At 35.6% G+C, this 19,769-nt stretch overlaps 1 protein-coding gene across 1 annotated transcript in view; it reads left to right on the top strand.

Moving 5' to 3' along the window:
• Window positions 1-19,446, top strand: part of zyd (sodium/potassium/calcium exchanger zydeco) — an 83,800-nt gene extending 64,354 nt beyond the window's left edge. Inside the window, exons 5-9 of the mRNA XM_089100503.1 lie at window positions 2,456-2,578; window positions 6,606-6,731; window positions 11,894-12,100; window positions 13,788-13,889; window positions 18,976-19,446. Coding sequence (XP_088956629.1) covers window positions 2,456-2,578; window positions 6,606-6,731; window positions 11,894-12,100; window positions 13,788-13,889; window positions 18,976-19,310 — 893 coding nt within the window. The 3' untranslated portion in view covers window positions 19,311-19,446. The remainder of the gene's footprint in view (window positions 1-2,455; window positions 2,579-6,605; window positions 6,732-11,893; window positions 12,101-13,787; window positions 13,890-18,975) is intronic.
• The last annotated feature ends 323 nt before the right edge of the window (window positions 19,447-19,769 follow it).

Raw genomic sequence — 19,769 nt, 5'->3', positions numbered from 1 at the left:
CCTAATCTAAAAGCTTAGGCCATAATTGCTATCCCTAATGCTATCAATGCTATCAAATTGGCCATAATGCTATCAAATTGCTAGTTTTAGCCGAAAACTGCGTTTTTGTTCTTCCAGTTACATCAGACAATATTTGCATAATCCCCATCCCATTGCAAAAAAGTAAGAAGTGGTGGCCTAATCTAAAAGCTTAGGCCTCATTTCGGTGTTATCAAATTGCTAGTTTTAGCCGAAAAGTGCGTTTTAATTCTTCCAGTTACATTAGACGATATTTGCATTATCCCCTTCCTCCTGCAAAAAAATTAAGAAGTGGTGGCCTAATCTAAAAGTTTAGGCCTCATTTCGGTTTTATCAAATTGCTAGTTTTAGCCGAAAAGTGCGTTTTAATTCTTCCAGTTACATCAGACGATATTTGCATAATCCCCTTCCTCCTGCAAAAAATTAAGAAGCGGTGGCCTAATCTAAAAGCTTAGGCCATAATTGCTATCCCTAATGCTATCAATGCTATCAAATTGGCCATAATGCTATCAAATTGCTAGTTTTAGCCGAAAAGTGCGTTTTTGTTCTTCCAGTTACATCAGACAATATTTGCATAATCCCCATCCCATTGCAAAAAAGTAAGAAGTGGTGGTCTAATCTAAAAGCTTAGGCCTCATTTCGGTGTTATCAAATTGCTAGTTTTAGCCGAAAATTGCGTTTTAATTCTTCCAGTTACATCGGACGATATTTGCATAATCCCCCTCCCCTTGCAAAAAAATAAGAAGTGGTGGCTTACCTAAAAGCTTAGGCCATATTTCGGTGCTATCAAATATCTAATTTTAGCCGAAAATTGCGTTTTAATTCTTCCAGTTACATCGGACGATATTTGCATAATCCCCCTCCCCCTGCAAAAAAATAAGAAGTGGTGGCTTAATCTAAAAGCTTAGGCCATATTTCGGTGCTCTCATATTGCTAGTTTTAGCCGAAAAGTGCGTTTTTGTTCTTCCAGTTACATCAGACAATATTTGCATAATCCCCATCCCATTGCAAAAAAGTAAGAAGTGGTGGCCTAATCTAAAAGCTTAGGCCTCATTTCGGTGTTATCAAATTGCTAGTTTTAGCCGAAAAGTGCGTTTTAATTCTTCCAGTTACATCAGACGATATTTGCATTATCCCCTTCCTCCTGCAAAAAAATTAAGAAGTGGTGGCCTAATCTAAAAGCTTAGGCCACATTTCGGTGTTATCAAATTGCTAGTTTTAGCCGAAAAGAGTGTTTTAATTCTTCCAGTTACATCAGACAATATTTGCATAATCCCCTTCCTCCTGCAAAAAAGTAAGAAGTGGTGGTCTAACCTAAAAGCTTAGGCCATAATTCGGTGCTATCAAATTGCTAGTTTTAGCCAAAAAGTGTGTTTTTAATTTTTTCAGTTACGTCAGATGATATTCGTATAATCGCCCTCCCCTGCAAAAAAAGTAAGAAGTGGTGGCCTAGCCTAAAAGCTCAGGCCATAATTCGGTGCTATCAAATTGCTAGTTTTAGCCGAAAAGTGCGTTTTAATTCTTCCAGTTACATCAGACGATATTTGCATAATCCCCCTCCCCCTGCAAAAAAGTAAGAAGTGCTAGCCGAGTGGTTGGTGCTCCGGAGTTGAAATGCTGAGGTCAGGGGTTCGAGTCCTGGTGTCGCTAGTTATTTGGTTTCGATCGGGGGCCAATGGTGTGACCTTGTAAGCTCAGCCAGAGTCGACCCAGCTCTAAATGGGTACTTCGAGAAATCTGGGGTAAAACACGGGAGGCGTCGGATGATTTGTCCCTAAATACGCATTGCTCTCCCGGCCAAAGAAATTGAACCAGGAGATCAGTACTTGCGCAACGCAGACCTTTGGTCAGCATGTAAAAACTTTTAAGTCGAAGTAAGTGTTTTTGTACATCTGAATCACTGTATATATAATTTGGCAGTAAGTTTACCGCAGCTGATTTCTGGCTCTTCATTGTCGGTGCGAACAAAAAGCTCCTCCCACTTATTCATGCATTAGCGGGTTAGTGTGTATACGTCAATCAATGAGAAATGGTTCGAAATTCTATTATTCGCAATTGCGAAAGCAGAAAAAAACTTTTCTGCTTTTCTGCTAATTATATATACAGTGATCTGAATTGACATCCTAGAAGCATAAACAAGATGGTGGCTACGAAATGGGTTTTGGCGTCTCCCGCTTAAACGTTTTCCAGAAAACGGTGTTTGGGTTTTATTAGACTATGCTCTACAACCCAAATTAGCCATTGAAGATGCATTCTAACTAACTTTTGGTACCTCTATACAATTATGCACAGTAGAAGCTAGTAGGGTACATACAAAACACACGTTGTTGAGTGGGTAAAAAGGACAAAATAGAAAAAAAAACTTTGAAAGCAGATATTTCTGAATAAAAAAAAAATTTTGTCTCAAATGTGTATCACATTTTTTTTTCTTTTTTAGTTATGTATTATAACAGAATACTTGAGAAATCTGCTACAAGTACAAAAGAAAAATTGAACTGCAAAAAATCAGGTGGTCTTGAGGAGGCATACAAAAGTCCACCAAATCCGGATCTGAATCAAGGTAAGTGCAAGAATTTCTTATTAATCCTTACAAAATACTACAAGGCTCACAGAATTATAAAAGTATAAATGCGAGAATTTCTGCCAAATTATATTGGTAAGTTAATGCTGGTAAGTTAAAAACTACTGCCAGGCTCATAGAGTTACATTGAATATAAGTGCAGGAATTTTGACATAAATTTTGAGGAATTTTTGGTAATTTTTTTTTTGGTAAGGTGCATTCTAGTAAGTTAATTCTTGTAAGTTACAAAAATACTGTCAGGCTTATAGATAGCAAGAAAAACAAAATTTATTAGATCACCTTAGCTAGGATGCCATTTTGTGATAACTTGGGCCACCAAAAGATGTGTCATCAACCGAATCGGACCAATCGTGATTTTTAATGCGTTGGATTAACGCGCTTGGACTAGGAACCAATGAGAATGAAGATGTGATGCTAAATTACGAGAAAACTGACCATGTGGATAGTTTCACTTACTTGGGCAGCATTACTAGTAAAGATGGTAGATGTAGTGAACATGTAAACAGTAGAATAGTCAAGTATTTAAAGCATTCTTTTTATATTTCAAATTTGATTATAGAAGCTTAAGGAATTGCTTGAGTACCAAGGATCGTTCCCCAACTAGTAAGAAAACTGCATGTTTTCGATTTTAAATAGCGGTGACAAGTCTGCCATTCTTTGTAAAAGTAGTCATGGTAGAATCAGTTGTAGCAAGTCTGAATGCTTATTACGAATCTAAAATCCCATTTTGTTAGTTGGCTACATTGTTGGGTGTATATTCTAACTTCAACATGTATAAAAAAAATTTAAGCTGACTGTTTTTTGAATGATGAACTTAAAAAAAAGTTTGTAAGAATAGGAGGATAAGGCTTCAACCTGTGATTAGGATATTGGAAGGCATGGTAATAACCAGGGGCGTCGTTTTGGGGGGCAAGGGGGTCAATTGCCTCCCCACCAATAATGTGGAGAAAAAATTATTATATATCCCATGCCCCTTGATTATCCAAATATGGACCCCTCTTCACCCCCAATAAAAATGCTGGAGATTCGCCCCTGGTAATAACAATGTCCAGGAATTGCTCTAGAACATGAGAGCTTCGAGTGATTGGTATCTCCTTTATTGAATGGTACACATTTGAATCATAGAAACGTATTTTTTTAATTTCCTTGCAGAAAATGGGATTTCTCAGTGAAACGTCCTATGGACAGCTAACTTTCCAGAGGTGAAATGAAAGGTGGTTTTGGATTGAGGATGATAGGTTGCCAAAAATCGTACTTTTAGGCATTCATCTGAGGCCAAATGAAAAGTTAGAAGTCCCCGAATAGGGGGAATGAAGTCATAAGAAATGATATGAAGGAAGCTGGAAGTTTTTGGAAGGAATAAAGATTGAAGCTTTGAACGAGTTAGGCTGGAGGAGGAGCGTACATAGCTGTGTTGGCTTCTACCAAGAGATATTTATTTCTTGTTTAAAAAAAAAGTTTACTTCAGCTTCATTAGTCTCTTATGAGCAGGATCACTTGTAATAATATTTGGAGGTGGGGGCCACAAAATTTTCCAGCTGGGGTTTTTACCAAACAAAATATCATATGTATTCCCAATATTAGGAAATTCAGCATCCGTTTATTACTGGTGTTCCAGCAGGAAGGACAGATGTTTCTCTATTTGCGGGCCTCCAGGCTTTTGCCTATTTATCATATATATGTTGCCATCTTGAATAAAATTGAATATGTGCAAATGTATGTCTGTTGCATTAATACACCACTGGACGAAACAGTATGAATTTTTGTGGACATTCTTTAGTTAGCATAATAAGAAACATTGACGGATCAATTTTGCAAACATAGTATAAAGCAAAAATTCGTGAAGTTCCCATTAGAATGACGTAATTCACTTCCGTTGTGTGAAGTAAATCGTGCGGGAGGACTGAAGGCTCAAGCTTCGCACGATCTTGTCCGAGCAAAGCAAGGGCCATTAAAAATCCTGCGAAGTGGGCATTCTGATTGAGAAATAGTTCGTGAAGCGAGACCGCGAAATAGGGTTTGAAGGTTTGCATGTGAAGTCTTTATAATAAACTCACCAAAAAAGTACAAGTGAAACAATGAATAATATAATCAAATAATATAATCAAAAATCAAATAATATAATAATATAATCTTAAAAAAATCGCTTTGGGAGTGTTTTTTGTTCTATTGCTAAGGTTTAGAAACCTTTTTGATTTCACAGGATTAACTAAACTTCAAACTATTTTTCAAATAAGTGAAATTTTTCGTTCATGGCCAGAAGAGTAAATCTCAGATGTAAAATAGATGGCATTGAATTATTTGCAGTAAACATTATTGGAGTTTCCACTCTTATGAATTATGATACTATTCAAGACTTACAGCCGTATAGGCAGCGCTAATTTAGTTCACGAACAATTCACATTGACAAAAGCAGTTTCCTAGGAGTAGCTTAATTTCAAGGTTTTTTATTTTCTAATATGTGAAATCCTACCTATTTGGCCGAAGGAAAAAGACAGAAGGGAGCGTAATTAAGTACTTTCACTGCCCCTCCCCCTCCCCCCCAAAACCAGTAATAAAACAACTTAATGTTTATGCCCAACTTGATGTAGATTCTGATGACAAGGTGAATAATGGGTTTTGAACAAATCTATCTTCTTAAATTAGAACTAACTAAGTTAGAATAATAAAATTAAATTACCTTAAGAAGTGATGTTGGAAGCGAGATCATTTAACTATGGACTTCAGCTAAACAGAGGGACTCCTGTAAAAAAAATCCTTCCCTGTAAAAAAAAAGGCTTCTCTTTTGGACATGTCTTTAAAAGACACGTTGATTCGCTCACAAAAACGTTGATTGGTCGCATAAACAATCAGGTGGAATTTAACTTTTTGCTCTTTCATTGGCTTAAAACTTCACAAAGGAGTGAATCAGGTTTCAAAAGGCGGGTTTATTTGGCTTTCCTTTCTGACACTCTACAGCTACATCTCCAAAATGCAACCTTATTTATTTAATTCACTCATATAATTGGTGTTGTTGTTGGTGGTGTTGCATGGGGCACTAGACTACTTTGTCTTTCAATAACGTAGATCATCTTGCTACTAAAAAATAAAAATTGGCTGGTGGGGCTGGAGGGCCTTCTGCCGTTTGGTTTCCTAACCACGTTTTACGTCGGTTCAAACAAGGTATATATTCTAAGACATGATAATCTTTACATTGCACGGCAGAGGCGTTGTTTGAGGGTGGGCGTCAAGGGGGGAGTTGCCCCCTCCCCAACAGTGTGGAGAAAAAATTATTATATATCCCATGCCCGTTGACCGTCTGGATATGGACCCCTCTTGTCCCCCCCCCACAATAAAAATGCTGGAGAATCGCCCCTGTTGCATGGGGAGATCACTTCGAAAAGCTACAAAACAGATCAAATATCTTCTCATAAGGATTGCAAATACACTTTTAGATCTGTTTATTTTGTAGTAGCTTGACTTGTACCGAAGTGTCAGATCATAATAAGCGTTCAAGGCAGGAAAACAACCTTTTTTTTTTACTCAAATAGTGCTACTGGCCTGTGGCTTAAGGAAAATGGAAAAAAAAACTTTTGTAGGTTGCTTTGTGACACAAATATTATAAGGACGTTATCTTTGTATTTATTTTTCTTAAAATATATTTTTGCTTTAAAATTTTATGCAATATGTTTCAAAAGGAAGAAAACATATTTTGATTTTTAAGGCTAAAAAAGAACGTTTAATGTTATACGAATTAGTAATTAAATGGTTGTCTAGCGAAAATAATGTAAGGATAATACAATTTCATATTTATTTCACTTAGCCCCTTTTTAACTTTTTAAATCCACCCTTTTTTTTAGTACCCTATATGAAACTGTATGATTAATTTTTAGACCATTCGTCATTGAAACTTAGCTTTTCTCAGTATCAAATTGGTTAGATTATTCCTCTTCGTGAGAAGCTGGTCAGATGATGAAGAAAATAGAAAAGAGATAATTATAAAAATAAAATTTATTTTTTCTTTCAGAAAAGCCGTCCACTGAAAATGGAACTACCGTTCCTAATGTTGGGTCCGAACTAAATCTGCGATCAGATGCGCCAATTGATAGCCGTTCCGTAGCTTCCGTCTACTCCTCCAGCAGTGGGGATGAACGTAAGCCTTGTTTTTTTTCAATCTGGATTATTTGATCATTTGAATCAAGGATGACCAAAGACAGTTAGACATAATATGTGTAATGTAACCATTCTTACCACTCGTATCACTTTTTTACCACAACAAGGAAATGTTGTCTTACAATCTTTTCAAAGAGTTTTGAAGGATCGTTTGATCCAGTTCTTTGTTCAGTATTGAGCTGAACCCAGTCAGCTACAGCCAAGTATCTAGTTCCGGAATCTTGAACTCCGTACCTAGAATGGCAAATTGGCCAATCTAAAATCTTCTGTCGTAAGCACCGTCTAGATGGTCTTCACGTATGCATTTGCCTGTTTTGTACTTTTTCTTACCCTATTCTTGTACTTAAGTTGATATGAAAACTTTAACTCCCTTGCTATTGTCGTTCAAAGCTCAATTGAAGTGTCCTGGTACATAGTATTGGACTAATTAATTAAAAGTGGCTAATTAATTAAGTTATCAATGGATACAGATTTGATTAATCCAATCATTTATGAACACAGCGCGGTTTCACAAAGAAGTCCTTTTCGTTTTTCAATATGGCATCTATTTACTACTTCATTGTCATCTATTCAAATATTTGTGCTCAGTGGTCTCTAATTTCAGTCAGCAGACGGCTTTTGAAAAATATTAAGAGGATTGGAAGGGAAAACGAACTTCCTCAAAGTTGTGACCTATGTAGATGGTTTTTCATACCGAAAAATATTAGTAAGCTGATTTTCAGGAAAAAGATAGCTAGTTTTAAATCCCTGATTCCAATGTGTATACATTTTGGGCTACTATTTCAACCTTTCCTCGTTCTTTCGTCTATTTCTTCCTTTACAACTCCTTCGACCACTAAAAGAAGGATTTAACTTTTCCCACCTCTTCACTTTTGCATTTACGGCCTTTTTCAATGTCTTAGTATTCTATAGCCCAAAAGCCCAATTTTTTAGGTTGGGAGTTCTGTCATAAAGCTGCTTTTTGAATAAATACAGGCTGGAACCTAAACCTCTGTTGCACTTCTTGGCTGAAGGGCCAGGAAACGGAGATCAGCACCGCCGAGAGGGAGTGGAAAGTATATTGTCATCTCCTTTACTTAATCAGCCGAAAAGACAATGCACTGCAAAGTCTATTGTCGCCTTCTTTACTTAATCAGCCAAAAAGACAATGTCTAGTTTTAGTGGCATGATTCTGCAGTTCATACTTTTTCAGCTACCACTCCAGCTTCCTCCTCCCTTTTGTTTGCATCTGCCTTTTGAATAAATACAGGCTGGAAACTAAACCTCTGTTGCACCTCCTGGCTGAAGGGTCAAGAAATGGAGATCAGCACCGCCGGGAGGGAGTGGAAAGTCTATTGTCGCCTCCTTTACTTAATCAGCCGAAAAGACAATGTCTAGTTTTAGTGCCATGGTTCTGCAGTTCATACTTCTTCGGCTACAACTCCAACTTCCTCCTCCCTTCTGTTTACTTTTGATCCCCTTCAACCATAAAGAGAGGGATTGTACTTGTGCACCTCTTCACCTTTGCATTTGTCTTTTTTTTACAATCCATCACTCTCTTAGTATTCTTAACTCAAAAGCAAAAAAAAATGGCTTTAGATATGAAAGCTGCTTCCTTCGTATAAATATTGTGCTATCAGCCTAAAAGCTAATAGCTAGTATTATTCCCTGGTTCTACTATGCTTACGTCTTCAGCTGCTGCTACTTCAGCTTTAACACCAACAGACAGGGGCGTAATTTTGTCAATATCCTGGGGGGGCAAAGTTGGAGCAAATTTTTTCAAATCAAGTGAAAATGACAGTAAAAACCAAAAAAATAAGCGGTTTGGTGCGATAAACGTATTATTTAGTACTTTAAAAATACTATAAAGGTACTTTATAGTACTATGTAAAGGTAACTTATAGTACTACAAAGGTAAATATGTACTAAAAGACTGATATGTTTCTGTTGATGCTTGAATTATACAGGCTTATCTTAGTTTTGACAAGATTTTGGAATAAATTAAATTTCAGCTGGGAGCGGGGAACTGGAATCTAGGGGGCGGAGCAAAACTTAGGTCCGGGAAGTACAGTTGCCCCCCCCCCCTGTTCCATACAAAATTACACCCCTGCCAACATAATGATTTTTTTAACCTCTTTCCTTGTGTTTTTGCCGGTCTTGTGCGTCTTTTTAACGTCTTAGTGTTCTCTCACTGAAAAGCACAAATTTTTAGTTAGTAAGTTTAGTTACATAGCCACTATTTGAATAAACAATATGTCATCAGCTTAAAAAGGAAGATCTGGTTTTAGGGCCATGGTTCTCCTACAATAAAGAGAATCCTATTAACAACAGAAGTATTTATAACATCTTTCAACAACCATCAGGAAAACCCATTGGGTTATTTATGATGCCTGCTTTCATCTCTACAACCTAATATATATCCATGAATTTGCTTATAATGACACACACAAAAAACTTCTATATGTCCCGTAAGGTGACATTTCAGCCTATTCCTGAACTGGTTAACATTTTCTACCACCCTTCGTTATATAATTCTGTACCTGTGGTCCCGTCATAACGGGACAACAAAGATGCTCGTTGAGTACGCTGAATCTCAGACAGTATCCAAGAAGAATTCTTAGCTTCCTCACAATAACAAAGCGAGTTGAACCTAATTATTTCCCAAAAGGATTCAGCTGAAAATCCTTCGTATCAATTATTTGATATCAGATTTGATATCAAATAATTATTTGATATCAATTATTTGATATCAGATTATTTGATATCAATTCCTAACAGAGTTGAACCTGATTATTTCCCAAAAGGATTCAGCTGAAAATCGATCTAGAAAAGATAAACAGAATTAGCTAGTTATTTTTATCTTTTTATAAACGCTTAAAATGCGTAGCTTAGTAAAATAACACAAAGTACTATCTTCAGATCACACATAATCAGCTAACAGACGAAAAACCTTATTTTGTAATATATTGCTCATTTTAAAACTTGACACATAAGAACTATTCCACAGCTAACATCTGTAAGAAAAATACGGGCCAATAAGAGAACGGCACAGAACCATTGGAATTCTGGGTAGAAGCTCCTTCGTTGACTTGTTAAAAAAAAAAAAAACTCTCGCCTCTTTTTCTGTTATTGCATCACAGTGCAGTTTCCAGCTCAGATTTTATTGAAGGTAAAAATTTAAATAATTGACACAAGAAACTTGATTAAAAACACACCATTTTGGCAAGTTTTATTTCAAGTGTCAGTAGTGTTAACCCTCCTAAAATTCATGAAATTCATCTTAGAGATTTTGACAGATAGAGAGCCACACCAAGAAAATTTTATCAATTAATCCAGGGTTTTATTAGCCATATTAATCAAAATATTCATACAAGACAATGAAACTGTATACACAGTTTAATCAGCAAATGACGTTAGCGATGCCCCAGGGACATAAAAAGCATGCCATATACATAAATCAGGTACTCCAGGGATCCAAGGACTGGACCTTTTGGAACCCCACACCGGACGCTAAAACGTTTTGAAATGCAACCATCAATATTCACTTTAAACGTTATCTAAGTAAGATAAGATTCAACCGTCGGCGAATGTGTGTGATTTCCGCTGATATCTTAAAACAATTCGTTTCCAGTTGTATGTTTTTTGAAGAATATTTAAATTGAGTTTCATTTCCTTCAAGACCCCCTCCCCCCACCCAAAAAAAAATTTAAGAAAGGCAAAAAATTCTTTGAATTTTTGTTGGAAGGAAACAGGGGTTTTATGCTGTGTTTTTTTAATGAATTGTTGTTAGGCAGGGTTGTTGCGGCCAGGAGCCGCGCAGGTGCATTTTTTTCTTTCCTTTTAATAATTTTATTCCTGTGTTTAATGGGTTACCTCAAGCAAGCAAAAGCTTAAGGAGGGCTAGGTGTTTTGTTATATTGTTTTTTTTGTGTTTTCTTTGTTTTGCTTTTTTTTTCTTTTTGTTGTTGTTGTTTTGTTTTTCCTTTCTTTTTGTTGTTGTTGTTGTTTTGTTTTTAATAAACCTCGTATATAAATAAGTAAGGAAAAACCATTTCGTAGATATATCTTGAACCCGAAAGAATTTAGCTCATTCAATACAATCTTAGAAACAAAAGCATCAAAAGCTTTACTAAAATCGATGAAAATTGAAAGCGTCAATTTATAACGTTCAAGCGAAGAATCAATGAAGTGTGTTAGGTGGTGGACTGCAATAATAGTTGAATTGTTTTTCCTGAATTGGGACTATGTTTCAATGAGAAATCCATACAGGTTAAGGTGATTACAGGAAATATCGATATCGATCTCCACTTTGAAGAATCTGTCTCGAACATCCTTAATGCCAAGGGATGATCTTGGTTCCTCCTCCATGGTAGTTTCATTTCTGTTCATCTCCACCCTCTATTCTTTTTCATATTTCAAAGGCTCGTTAATATCCTAAATTTCTTTATGTGGAATTCCCCTTGCATATTTTTTCTAATTAACAAAATTAAAGAAATCAATGTAATTAAGGATTCGTATGGGAATGATGAAAATCAATTTTACAGTCAGCTATGTTGTAATTTAAGAAAATAGATTATATTAGTCATTAAACTTGACAATAAAATGCTTTAACATATTATATAGAATGCAGATTAATTTAAACAATTCATCATACCATGCCTATTGGGTAACTATAAGAGATCCAATATCTCTGCGTTTCAAATGAAAACTGACGAAAAAGCGGCTTGCCTGATAGATCCAAACAAGTTACCAATCAATTAATCAAGGCCGTACCCAAGGGGGGGGGGGGGGGTTGAAAGGGTTTGACCCCCTCCCTGAAATGTCTGTCTGACTTGTAAAACCGTAACAAAAATGGATATAAACAAATTTTTTATACGTTTTCTGTATACCCCCGAAAAAAAATCTTTGAGTAACCCCCCCCCTCCCCGACAAAATTCCTGGGTATGGTCTTGCAATTAATCAATTTATTCAATCAATAAATTTACAACAAAAACGCTTAAACATAAACATAGAGGTAAGTTTCTGTGGCCAGGAAAAAAACAGGGACTGCAATGTCACAAATTAAATGAAAAAGACTAGCTATAGCTTGTTTAATATGTATATCGAGCTAATCTAACTCTTACATATTTAGCATGATAACCCATTGCCATCGGATTTTTCTAGCTTTCCACCCCTTTCAACCGCCAAAAGAAGGGTTCTGGTCAAAGGTATGGTGGTATTTAATGTGGCCCAACAATGTCCTTCTAGCCCTTACAACACCAGATGTCAGAAGACCCTCTTGTGCCAAATTTTTCATTCTCACTTTCATTATGTCTGTTTTATGGATCGGATCGCTTACTTATGTGGCTGTATGGATGATTACAATAATAGGTATTTATTTTTTGAAACATTATTATTTATTTATTATTTATATAATAAATTTATTTTATTATTTTTTTTTTTTTTAATTTATTTTATTTTTATTTTTTTTTTTTTTTTTTTTTTTTAATTTTTATATTTTTATTTTATTATTTATTAAATATTTATTATTATTATTATTATTTTAAAACATTTTTATTTTCGCTCTGTGTTTTTTAAACCTTCCTTTTCCCCTTTAAACGCTCATTTTTCTTTTAAACCTCTTCCCTTGTAAAATTTATTCCCCTTTTTTATTTGCTCTTTTTGTTTAATTATCGCTTAGGCAACAATGTACCAGGAATTCAAAGGCACCAGCATTTACGCATTACCATTTACGCATTAGAAGTTGTTGGGTGCCTTCAAAATGTGTTACCTTCAATTTATAAAAGCGCCAAAATCAATAGGCTCCTTGTCCAAGTTTATCACATGTAAACAGGTAATCCGTGAAATGTACTTTTTATTTAAGATGTTAACTGTCCAAAGACTGAATGAAGACTTTTATTTGCTCTTTTTGTTTAATTATCGCTTAGGCAACAATGTACCAGGAATTCAAAGGCACCAGCATTTACGCATTACCATTTACGCATTAGAAGTTGTTGGGTGCCTTCAAAATGTGTTACCTTCAATTTATAAAAGCGCCAAAATCAATAGGCTCCTTGTCCAAGTTTATCACATGTAAACAGGTAATCCCTGAAATGTACTTTTTATTTAAGATGTTAACTGTCCAAAGACTGAATGAAGACTTTTATTTGTTCTTTTTTGTTTAATTATCGCTTAGGCAACAATGTACTAATATTTCTCACTTAGAGGTGGCATTTCTCTGCATTTTGTGTGAAGCATTGCTGCAAATTTTGTGGAAAACGTTGTGAAAAATTGCCAAATGACTTCAATGTATTGGCAAATTTAGTGTTATTAAATATTGCTCGAGGAGCGTTACAAACTGTGTAAGATGACTTTATCTTCGTGTTTTTCTATGGAAATCCCGGACCAGGAAAACCGTGGGCCTCTCAGAAAGTTCACATGTAGGATCTCAATGATCGTCGTTTATGCAGGGACGGATTCAAGCTGACAATTCTAAGCCCAAACGTTTTTGTCGCTCCGATTTGCATTTTTTTTTTTTTTTTGTGTGTGTAATTATATGAATAATTAATTTAATTGCTGTAATTGTTAAAATCAGGGCTGTTGTAAGTTTCTGATCCTGACAGAAAAATGATTACAGAGCTTGAAAAATGCTAACTGTTGCCAAACGCTAGATGGCGTTGATGGATTTTTTTCGACACTAGCACCAGTTTCCACTCTTATGTTATCCATAGTCTTTGGTACCATCTACATTCACCTTGAGAAACGAATGCGCCACCCTACATTGTTAATGACTAGAGTCGGACAACAATTGAAATAGATTTTAATGCTTTCAAATCCATTCGTTATTTCAAAATTTTAACTTGATGGTACTGTGGCCGTTTTCGGACCATATTTTCGCTCTTTAATGCCACAAAATGAAAAAAAACTTACAAACACTTTTTAGTATAGATAAATTGTGAATGTAGGTGGTGTAATTAAACCGAGTAAGATATATGGTGCTGTACATTTACATTGCCCAATTGCTTTTTTTGGATTTCTGAAATTTCACCGATTTTTTTTTTTTTTTTTCTCATTTCAGGTTTCACTTTTGGAGCTCCAGATAGTGTTATGGGAATTACCATTCTCGCTGCAGGTAGCAGTATCCCAGAAGCTGTCTCGAGTGTTATTGTATCGAGACTGGGTAAGATCAAGGTCTTGTTATTTTGTCCCCCCCCCCATCAGGGGTCTTTTCTTCCTATTACCATCGTAGTTCTTGCGGTGGGAAGGTGGATCACCACCTTTTAAGTATTCAAGGAAAACGTTTATAAAAGAGAAATATGGGCAAAAAACAATTGATTTGTAAATTTTAAGCTAAATTTTGAATGCTCAATTTGTTTTTTTTTTATGATTACAGGCTTCACGGCTCCATCACAGATGATGATTTGCCGCTAGTCCTAGTAGTTACCTCATTTTCTAACACTGAGGTACATGTTATACCTTCTCTCGAACCTGTCAAGGGAAGGATTTATCGGGATATACACAAATATAACTTGAAAGACAGAAAAAAAATTTATATTTGATCTCTTCGCTTTAAACTTCGTCGTATATTATTGCTAATAATATAAACTACCGTTGAAAAGAGGGTGGGGTCAAGGAGGGAATACAACTTGACTGTATCTCCAGCTATTTTTATGGAAAATAGTTTCGGAGACGGCCACCCCCTTGCCTCCTGCACTTTCTGCTGGAATGTTAAGACCAGGTGCTACTATAAAAAAATCATATTTTGGCGGAGATACAATTTTCCAAAGAATTTATTGCACATTTGAAATTTGATTCAGGAATAATTTCGGGCAAAGTAAGTGCATTCGGACAATATTTTTCTGAATGACACTTTATCTGGTATACAGTGGGACTGTAAAACAATTATGACTAGCTGTGTGGAACGGAATGGGCAATTGTGTTAATTAGTTGTTTTTGGAATTCTTAATCTTAGGAATGATCTCAAGCAATTTGCTCTATACGTGTATTTGTTTTTCTGGGTTTTTTTCGCACAAGTCTGGATTCTGGAGTCTATTTCCAATATAGGCTACAATTTTTTATAGGCTACTATTTTTATATTAGCCTATCCAATATAAGCTACTATATCAGATGGAAGTGAGAGAACTTAATTTTTAATCAAGCTGATCAGTGATAGATTTTTAATGTTTTGTCTTCTTTGTTTGTTTTTTCCGGACGTTATTATGATAAAAAAAAAAATCCGGATTTACACGTAAGAAAAAATCCGGATTTACACGTAAGAAGCTTTACCCAAGTAAACATTTTTAAGAGAGTAATATTTCCAAAAGTGTCGCTTAGATTTCAATGACCTTCACTGTATACGTAATCCTACGTGCAATGCCCTCTTTCCTGAAATAGCAGCTCAAAAACAGTTCTTGAATTAGACTATTTATTAGATTCTGTAAAGTTCATAAAACCAACAAGGTACCAAAATGTTAAATTTAGATGTTTCTGCTCCGTCAGCCCCCTCGAGGCAGCCCATCCTCGCTGAAAATCCTCCCTCCCCGTAACATTTCTTTCGTACGATGCAACCTGAAAACTTATCCTTAGCACACTTTCATTTGAAAAAGACTTTAATCTCTAATTGGTTTCTCGATCACTCCGGAAATGCCCCCGGATAATTCCCCTGGAACAACTCACATGCAAAATTGATATGGCAAAGATGATGTAAGACATTTTTTTTTTCATGGATTAAAATTTTATTTACACATAATTTACAAAAAAAAACGCCAAGGAACCTTTCGGTTCGTTAGGCCCACTTCCAACACATAATTCAATATAAATAGACAAAAACAAAAGAATCTCTCCCACCGACGGGCTAACAAAATAAAACAATCAAAAATTCCATTATGGCACTACTAAAAAAAAAATTGAAAAAAAAATCAAACAAATTGATAAATATTATTACAAAAATCCCTCAATTTTCCCTAGAGATTACTTCGATCATGCTCAAGCACAAACCCAATTGTTAAATAACCCAGTAGATCGGCAGAACATGTTGAAGAGGAAACTATGACCGGGTTGTTTCACACTGCGGCCGCCGAAATGCATCTGCATTTCTTGTATTATAATTGTGAATATCCACACCAGTTATAAACATGCCATTAAAACATTCTGGGTAAGGCTATTAATAATATCAAACATTAACACAGATCGTTAAAAAAGGAATATACCTGCTAGAGGAAGAATATTCAGCTTTAAATACACATTTCTCACTGAATCTCTCGGTTCATAATTTGCTAAAATCCTAATGGCAGAATTCTGCAAAGCTCTAAGGCGTTTCAGATGGGATTGAAAAGTTAAAGACCATGCTGAACAACAATATAAAAGGTAACGATGGACAAGTGAAAAATACAAAAGTCTAAGGACAAATGTGCTTTAACTTCCTAATAATTCCAACATTACGGGCAATTTTAGATATTATACAATTTATATGGTATGAAAAATTAAGCGTCTCATCTACAATAATGCCTAAATACCTAGTTGAGTGCAGTCTATTGATAAATGAATTCCCATACCTCAACTTACCTACCCAAGGATAATACATTTTTAGAACAAGCAAACAACACAAAATTACACTTCTTAAGATTTATATTCAGCTTATTCAACCTAGTCCGCTTTTCAATCAAACTTATATCATGTTCGACTGCACGGATCAACTCTTCTTCAGTTCTCGCGCATACCGTTAAACTAGTATCATCAGCAAATAAAACTAACGCTTTTACAGGGATCACATTTGGGTCTCTACTATTCACTGAATCAACAATATTCGATAAAACTCCACATAGATCATTAATATATACATCAAGTAATAGTGGACCAAGGGAAGATCCCTGTGGGACTCCAGACTCGATCATATTCACATGTAGCTTGTTTTCCATCATCCAAATATAATTTTCTATCACTTAGATTCAAAAGAGTTTCGTGTAAAAATTATGTCAAATTCCTCTGTGTAACAATTTTCCAGGAATCCCCCCCCCCCCCCTGGAAATTTCCATCACCAAGAATTCTCCCAATGGAAATTTTCCCACAAGCACAAAATCCCCATCACCTGAAAAATGTCTGTATACTTCCCAATAAAAAATGCTATACGCAAACAAAGGGCAAATTTCATAACTTACAGGACTCCCCACAGACTGTGGGGTGTAATTTTACCCCTAAAGACATAGTTATTTGATCTTTCAACTATACTGAACAAAATGGCTATCTCAAAAGTTTTTATCGGATAACTTTGGGAAATAATTGGGCGTAGGAGGGGGCAGCTGCCCTCCAATCGTTTTTGTCACTTAAAAGGGCACTAGAACTTTTAATATTCGTTCGAATTCACCCTCTCCCGATCTTTTAGAACCATTATTTCAATACGATCACCCCTCGGGAAAAAAAAACACAACAAAGCAAATAAACATGCATCCGTGATCTGTCTTCTGGCAAAAATAGCGAAATTCTACATTTTTGTATATAGTTCCTTGAAACTTCTGCAGTAGGGTTCTCGAATACGCAGAATCTGATCGATTCTTTTGATTTATCTATTGATATCAAAATTCCTTTTTTTAGAGTTTTGGTCGCTATGGAGCCGAGTCACTCCTTACTTACAGTTCGTTACGACGAACTGTGTGAAAAAGGCCCTTGACTTTCAATTGAAAAAATATAAGGGTAAGGACCAAATGTTCTAGGTCACTCCTAATTTCTATAACGTTTTAAAACTGTAATGTTTTTCTAAGTTCAGATATAGCCTGAGAAACATCTTGACCAAGCAACTCCTCCAATTCTTCGTCGTTAAACTTTGTTCGGTTGCCAAAACGCTCTTTGTCTTCAAGGTCAAAATTATTATTTTTAAACCCTTGTAACCAGTCTCTGCATGTATGCACAGCATAAATATCTTACAGTAAAGAAAATGTGTTTCTGATATGGGAAACATCACAGCACGCGCAAAGGGAAGTTGCCTTTTGCGTAAATCGTAATAGCTTCATTTGCTGCCTGGCAGTCAATCAGATCAAAGGCGGAGTCATGAAGAAATGTGCGAGGGCGATGTGTTCTAAAGATATTTAATGGAGAAGATATGAATTTCTTTATTGTACGATATTTATGATGGGGTCATATGGAACAGAGCATTGTCACTGTAAGTCTCAGCAAGAATTCCATGTGATTCGCGAGAGGAAGGGGGAATGTGTTTTTTTCAAAATCTCAAGGGGCAATTTTGTTCCTTTCTTCAATTTTTTAGTAAAAGATACCAGAAAAGGCATTTTTCAATAAAATACGAAAAAGTTGTTTTCAAACTCTAGGAGGGGCAAAAACAATATTAGGGTGTGAGAATCCCCTCCCCGCTCCTGCCCTACCGATCAATCCTCCCCCCTATGTGCACACGTCCTTAATGAAGGAACTAGGGTCTCTCCACCTCCACCAGACAACAAATTGTCAACAAGTCTTTGTTGTTGCTCTTCTCTCAGAGGTCGCATATTTTCGGTCATTCAGTTCCATTTAGGCGCCTCACCCAGACATTGCCCATGAACAATGAATATCGGCTCAAACGGTGGGGCAGTTTTCTTGAAATGTTTCATCGGAGTCCGAATTGTTTGACTTCAGAATCATTACACCGACGATACTCCACTTTAATGCATATACTTTAATACACAAAGTTTAAAGCATAACATACCGTGCGTTTTATTTGTAGATTCTTTGTATTTTAAAGTTAGAAGTATGAGCTACTTGAATTTCTTGTAAAAGGGTAACATTTACATATTTATAAATTAACTATTGGAAATAGCTGCGGTTTACTTTACATGAAAAATGTATAATGGAGAAAAAATATTGATGAGAAAACCAAAGGGGTTCACTTATACCCACTAGTCTCGTAAAAATTTTAAATTCAGGTTTGTTGAAAATTGGTTTGCTTGCTTTTTCTCACTTCACTTCTAGACTTTGTAACTGGCTTGTGTCCACCAATAGTAGAATGATAATCAGTAACTTCGATTACTGTGCAAACAGATGGTTATAGCTGTATTTGAAGTATAGAGCGTGTCACAACTGAACCGCTCCTTGACTTTTCCCCTTATGATTTAAGGTGTAGCATTGTTAATACTTTTTCCTATTGAAGGATAAGGGTCAATAGATATAAGTAATTTAACTGGCTCAAAAAGCTTCGATATCCTTGACGCATTTTTAAAATTATTCTTAAATTTGTACTAATTATAATAATATTAGTTAGTTCTACTATATAATTTTTTTTCTAGGGAAAGGGTCCATGGCTATAAGTAATTCAATCGGATCCAACAGCTTTGATATCCTTATTTGCTTGGGACTTCCATGGCTTATAAAAGCTGCCGCTTTCTCATCAGATGGAGCAGTGAATGTTAACTCAGGTGGAGTTGGCTACAGTGCCATGATGCTCTTCGGCTCAGTTCTACTCTTATACGTTGCTATTGTTCTCAACAAATTTAAACTTGATAAAAAGTTGGGACTCCTCTTTCTAATTTCTTACATTGTGTTCCTTGTTATGGCCTCTCTCATTGAGCTGAACGTCTTCTTCGTTGTCAATCTACCACAGTGTAGAGATTGCGAGGGGTAAACTAACCAGTCTTGATGGTTTAATACTTGAAAAAATATATTATGGTTAGTTTACTTAATAGTAAAATATTTAGATCCCCTTATAATGGTATTGTATCTATATTAATTTTGTTTGAAATAAATTATGTTGTTCATTGTATCGTAGAGACTAAATAGAACGCTAACGTCTGGAATAGACTTTTTCACAGATTCAGATTTGTACTTAAGATCAGTGGTGACCTTTTAGTTTATAGTTTATATTTTTCTTAATTTCAAGATAGATATTAAATATTGCGAAAAAGAAGTAGAAATTTGTTTTTAGCAGGCTATCGCTGATATTTTTATTTTGAATTCCAAATTTGCATTCTTGCTTAAAATGAGAATTTTTGGAATAGGCTATTGTATAGCAGGGTAAACTTAATTAAAACTGAAGAAAAGGATATTTTTGGGAAGGAACACTTACATCTGGGCAAACCTTGGA

This window comes from Artemia sp. Qi Xiang Cuo, chromosome 14, assembly GCF_049724085.1.
Source record: "Artemia sp. Qi Xiang Cuo chromosome 14, ASM4972408v1, whole genome shotgun sequence".
Taxonomy (NCBI): domain Eukaryota; kingdom Metazoa; phylum Arthropoda; class Branchiopoda; order Anostraca; family Artemiidae; genus Artemia; species Artemia sp. Qi Xiang Cuo.
The sequence above is the reverse complement of the archived record's forward strand: the minus strand, read 5'-3'. Positions and strand labels throughout refer to the sequence as shown.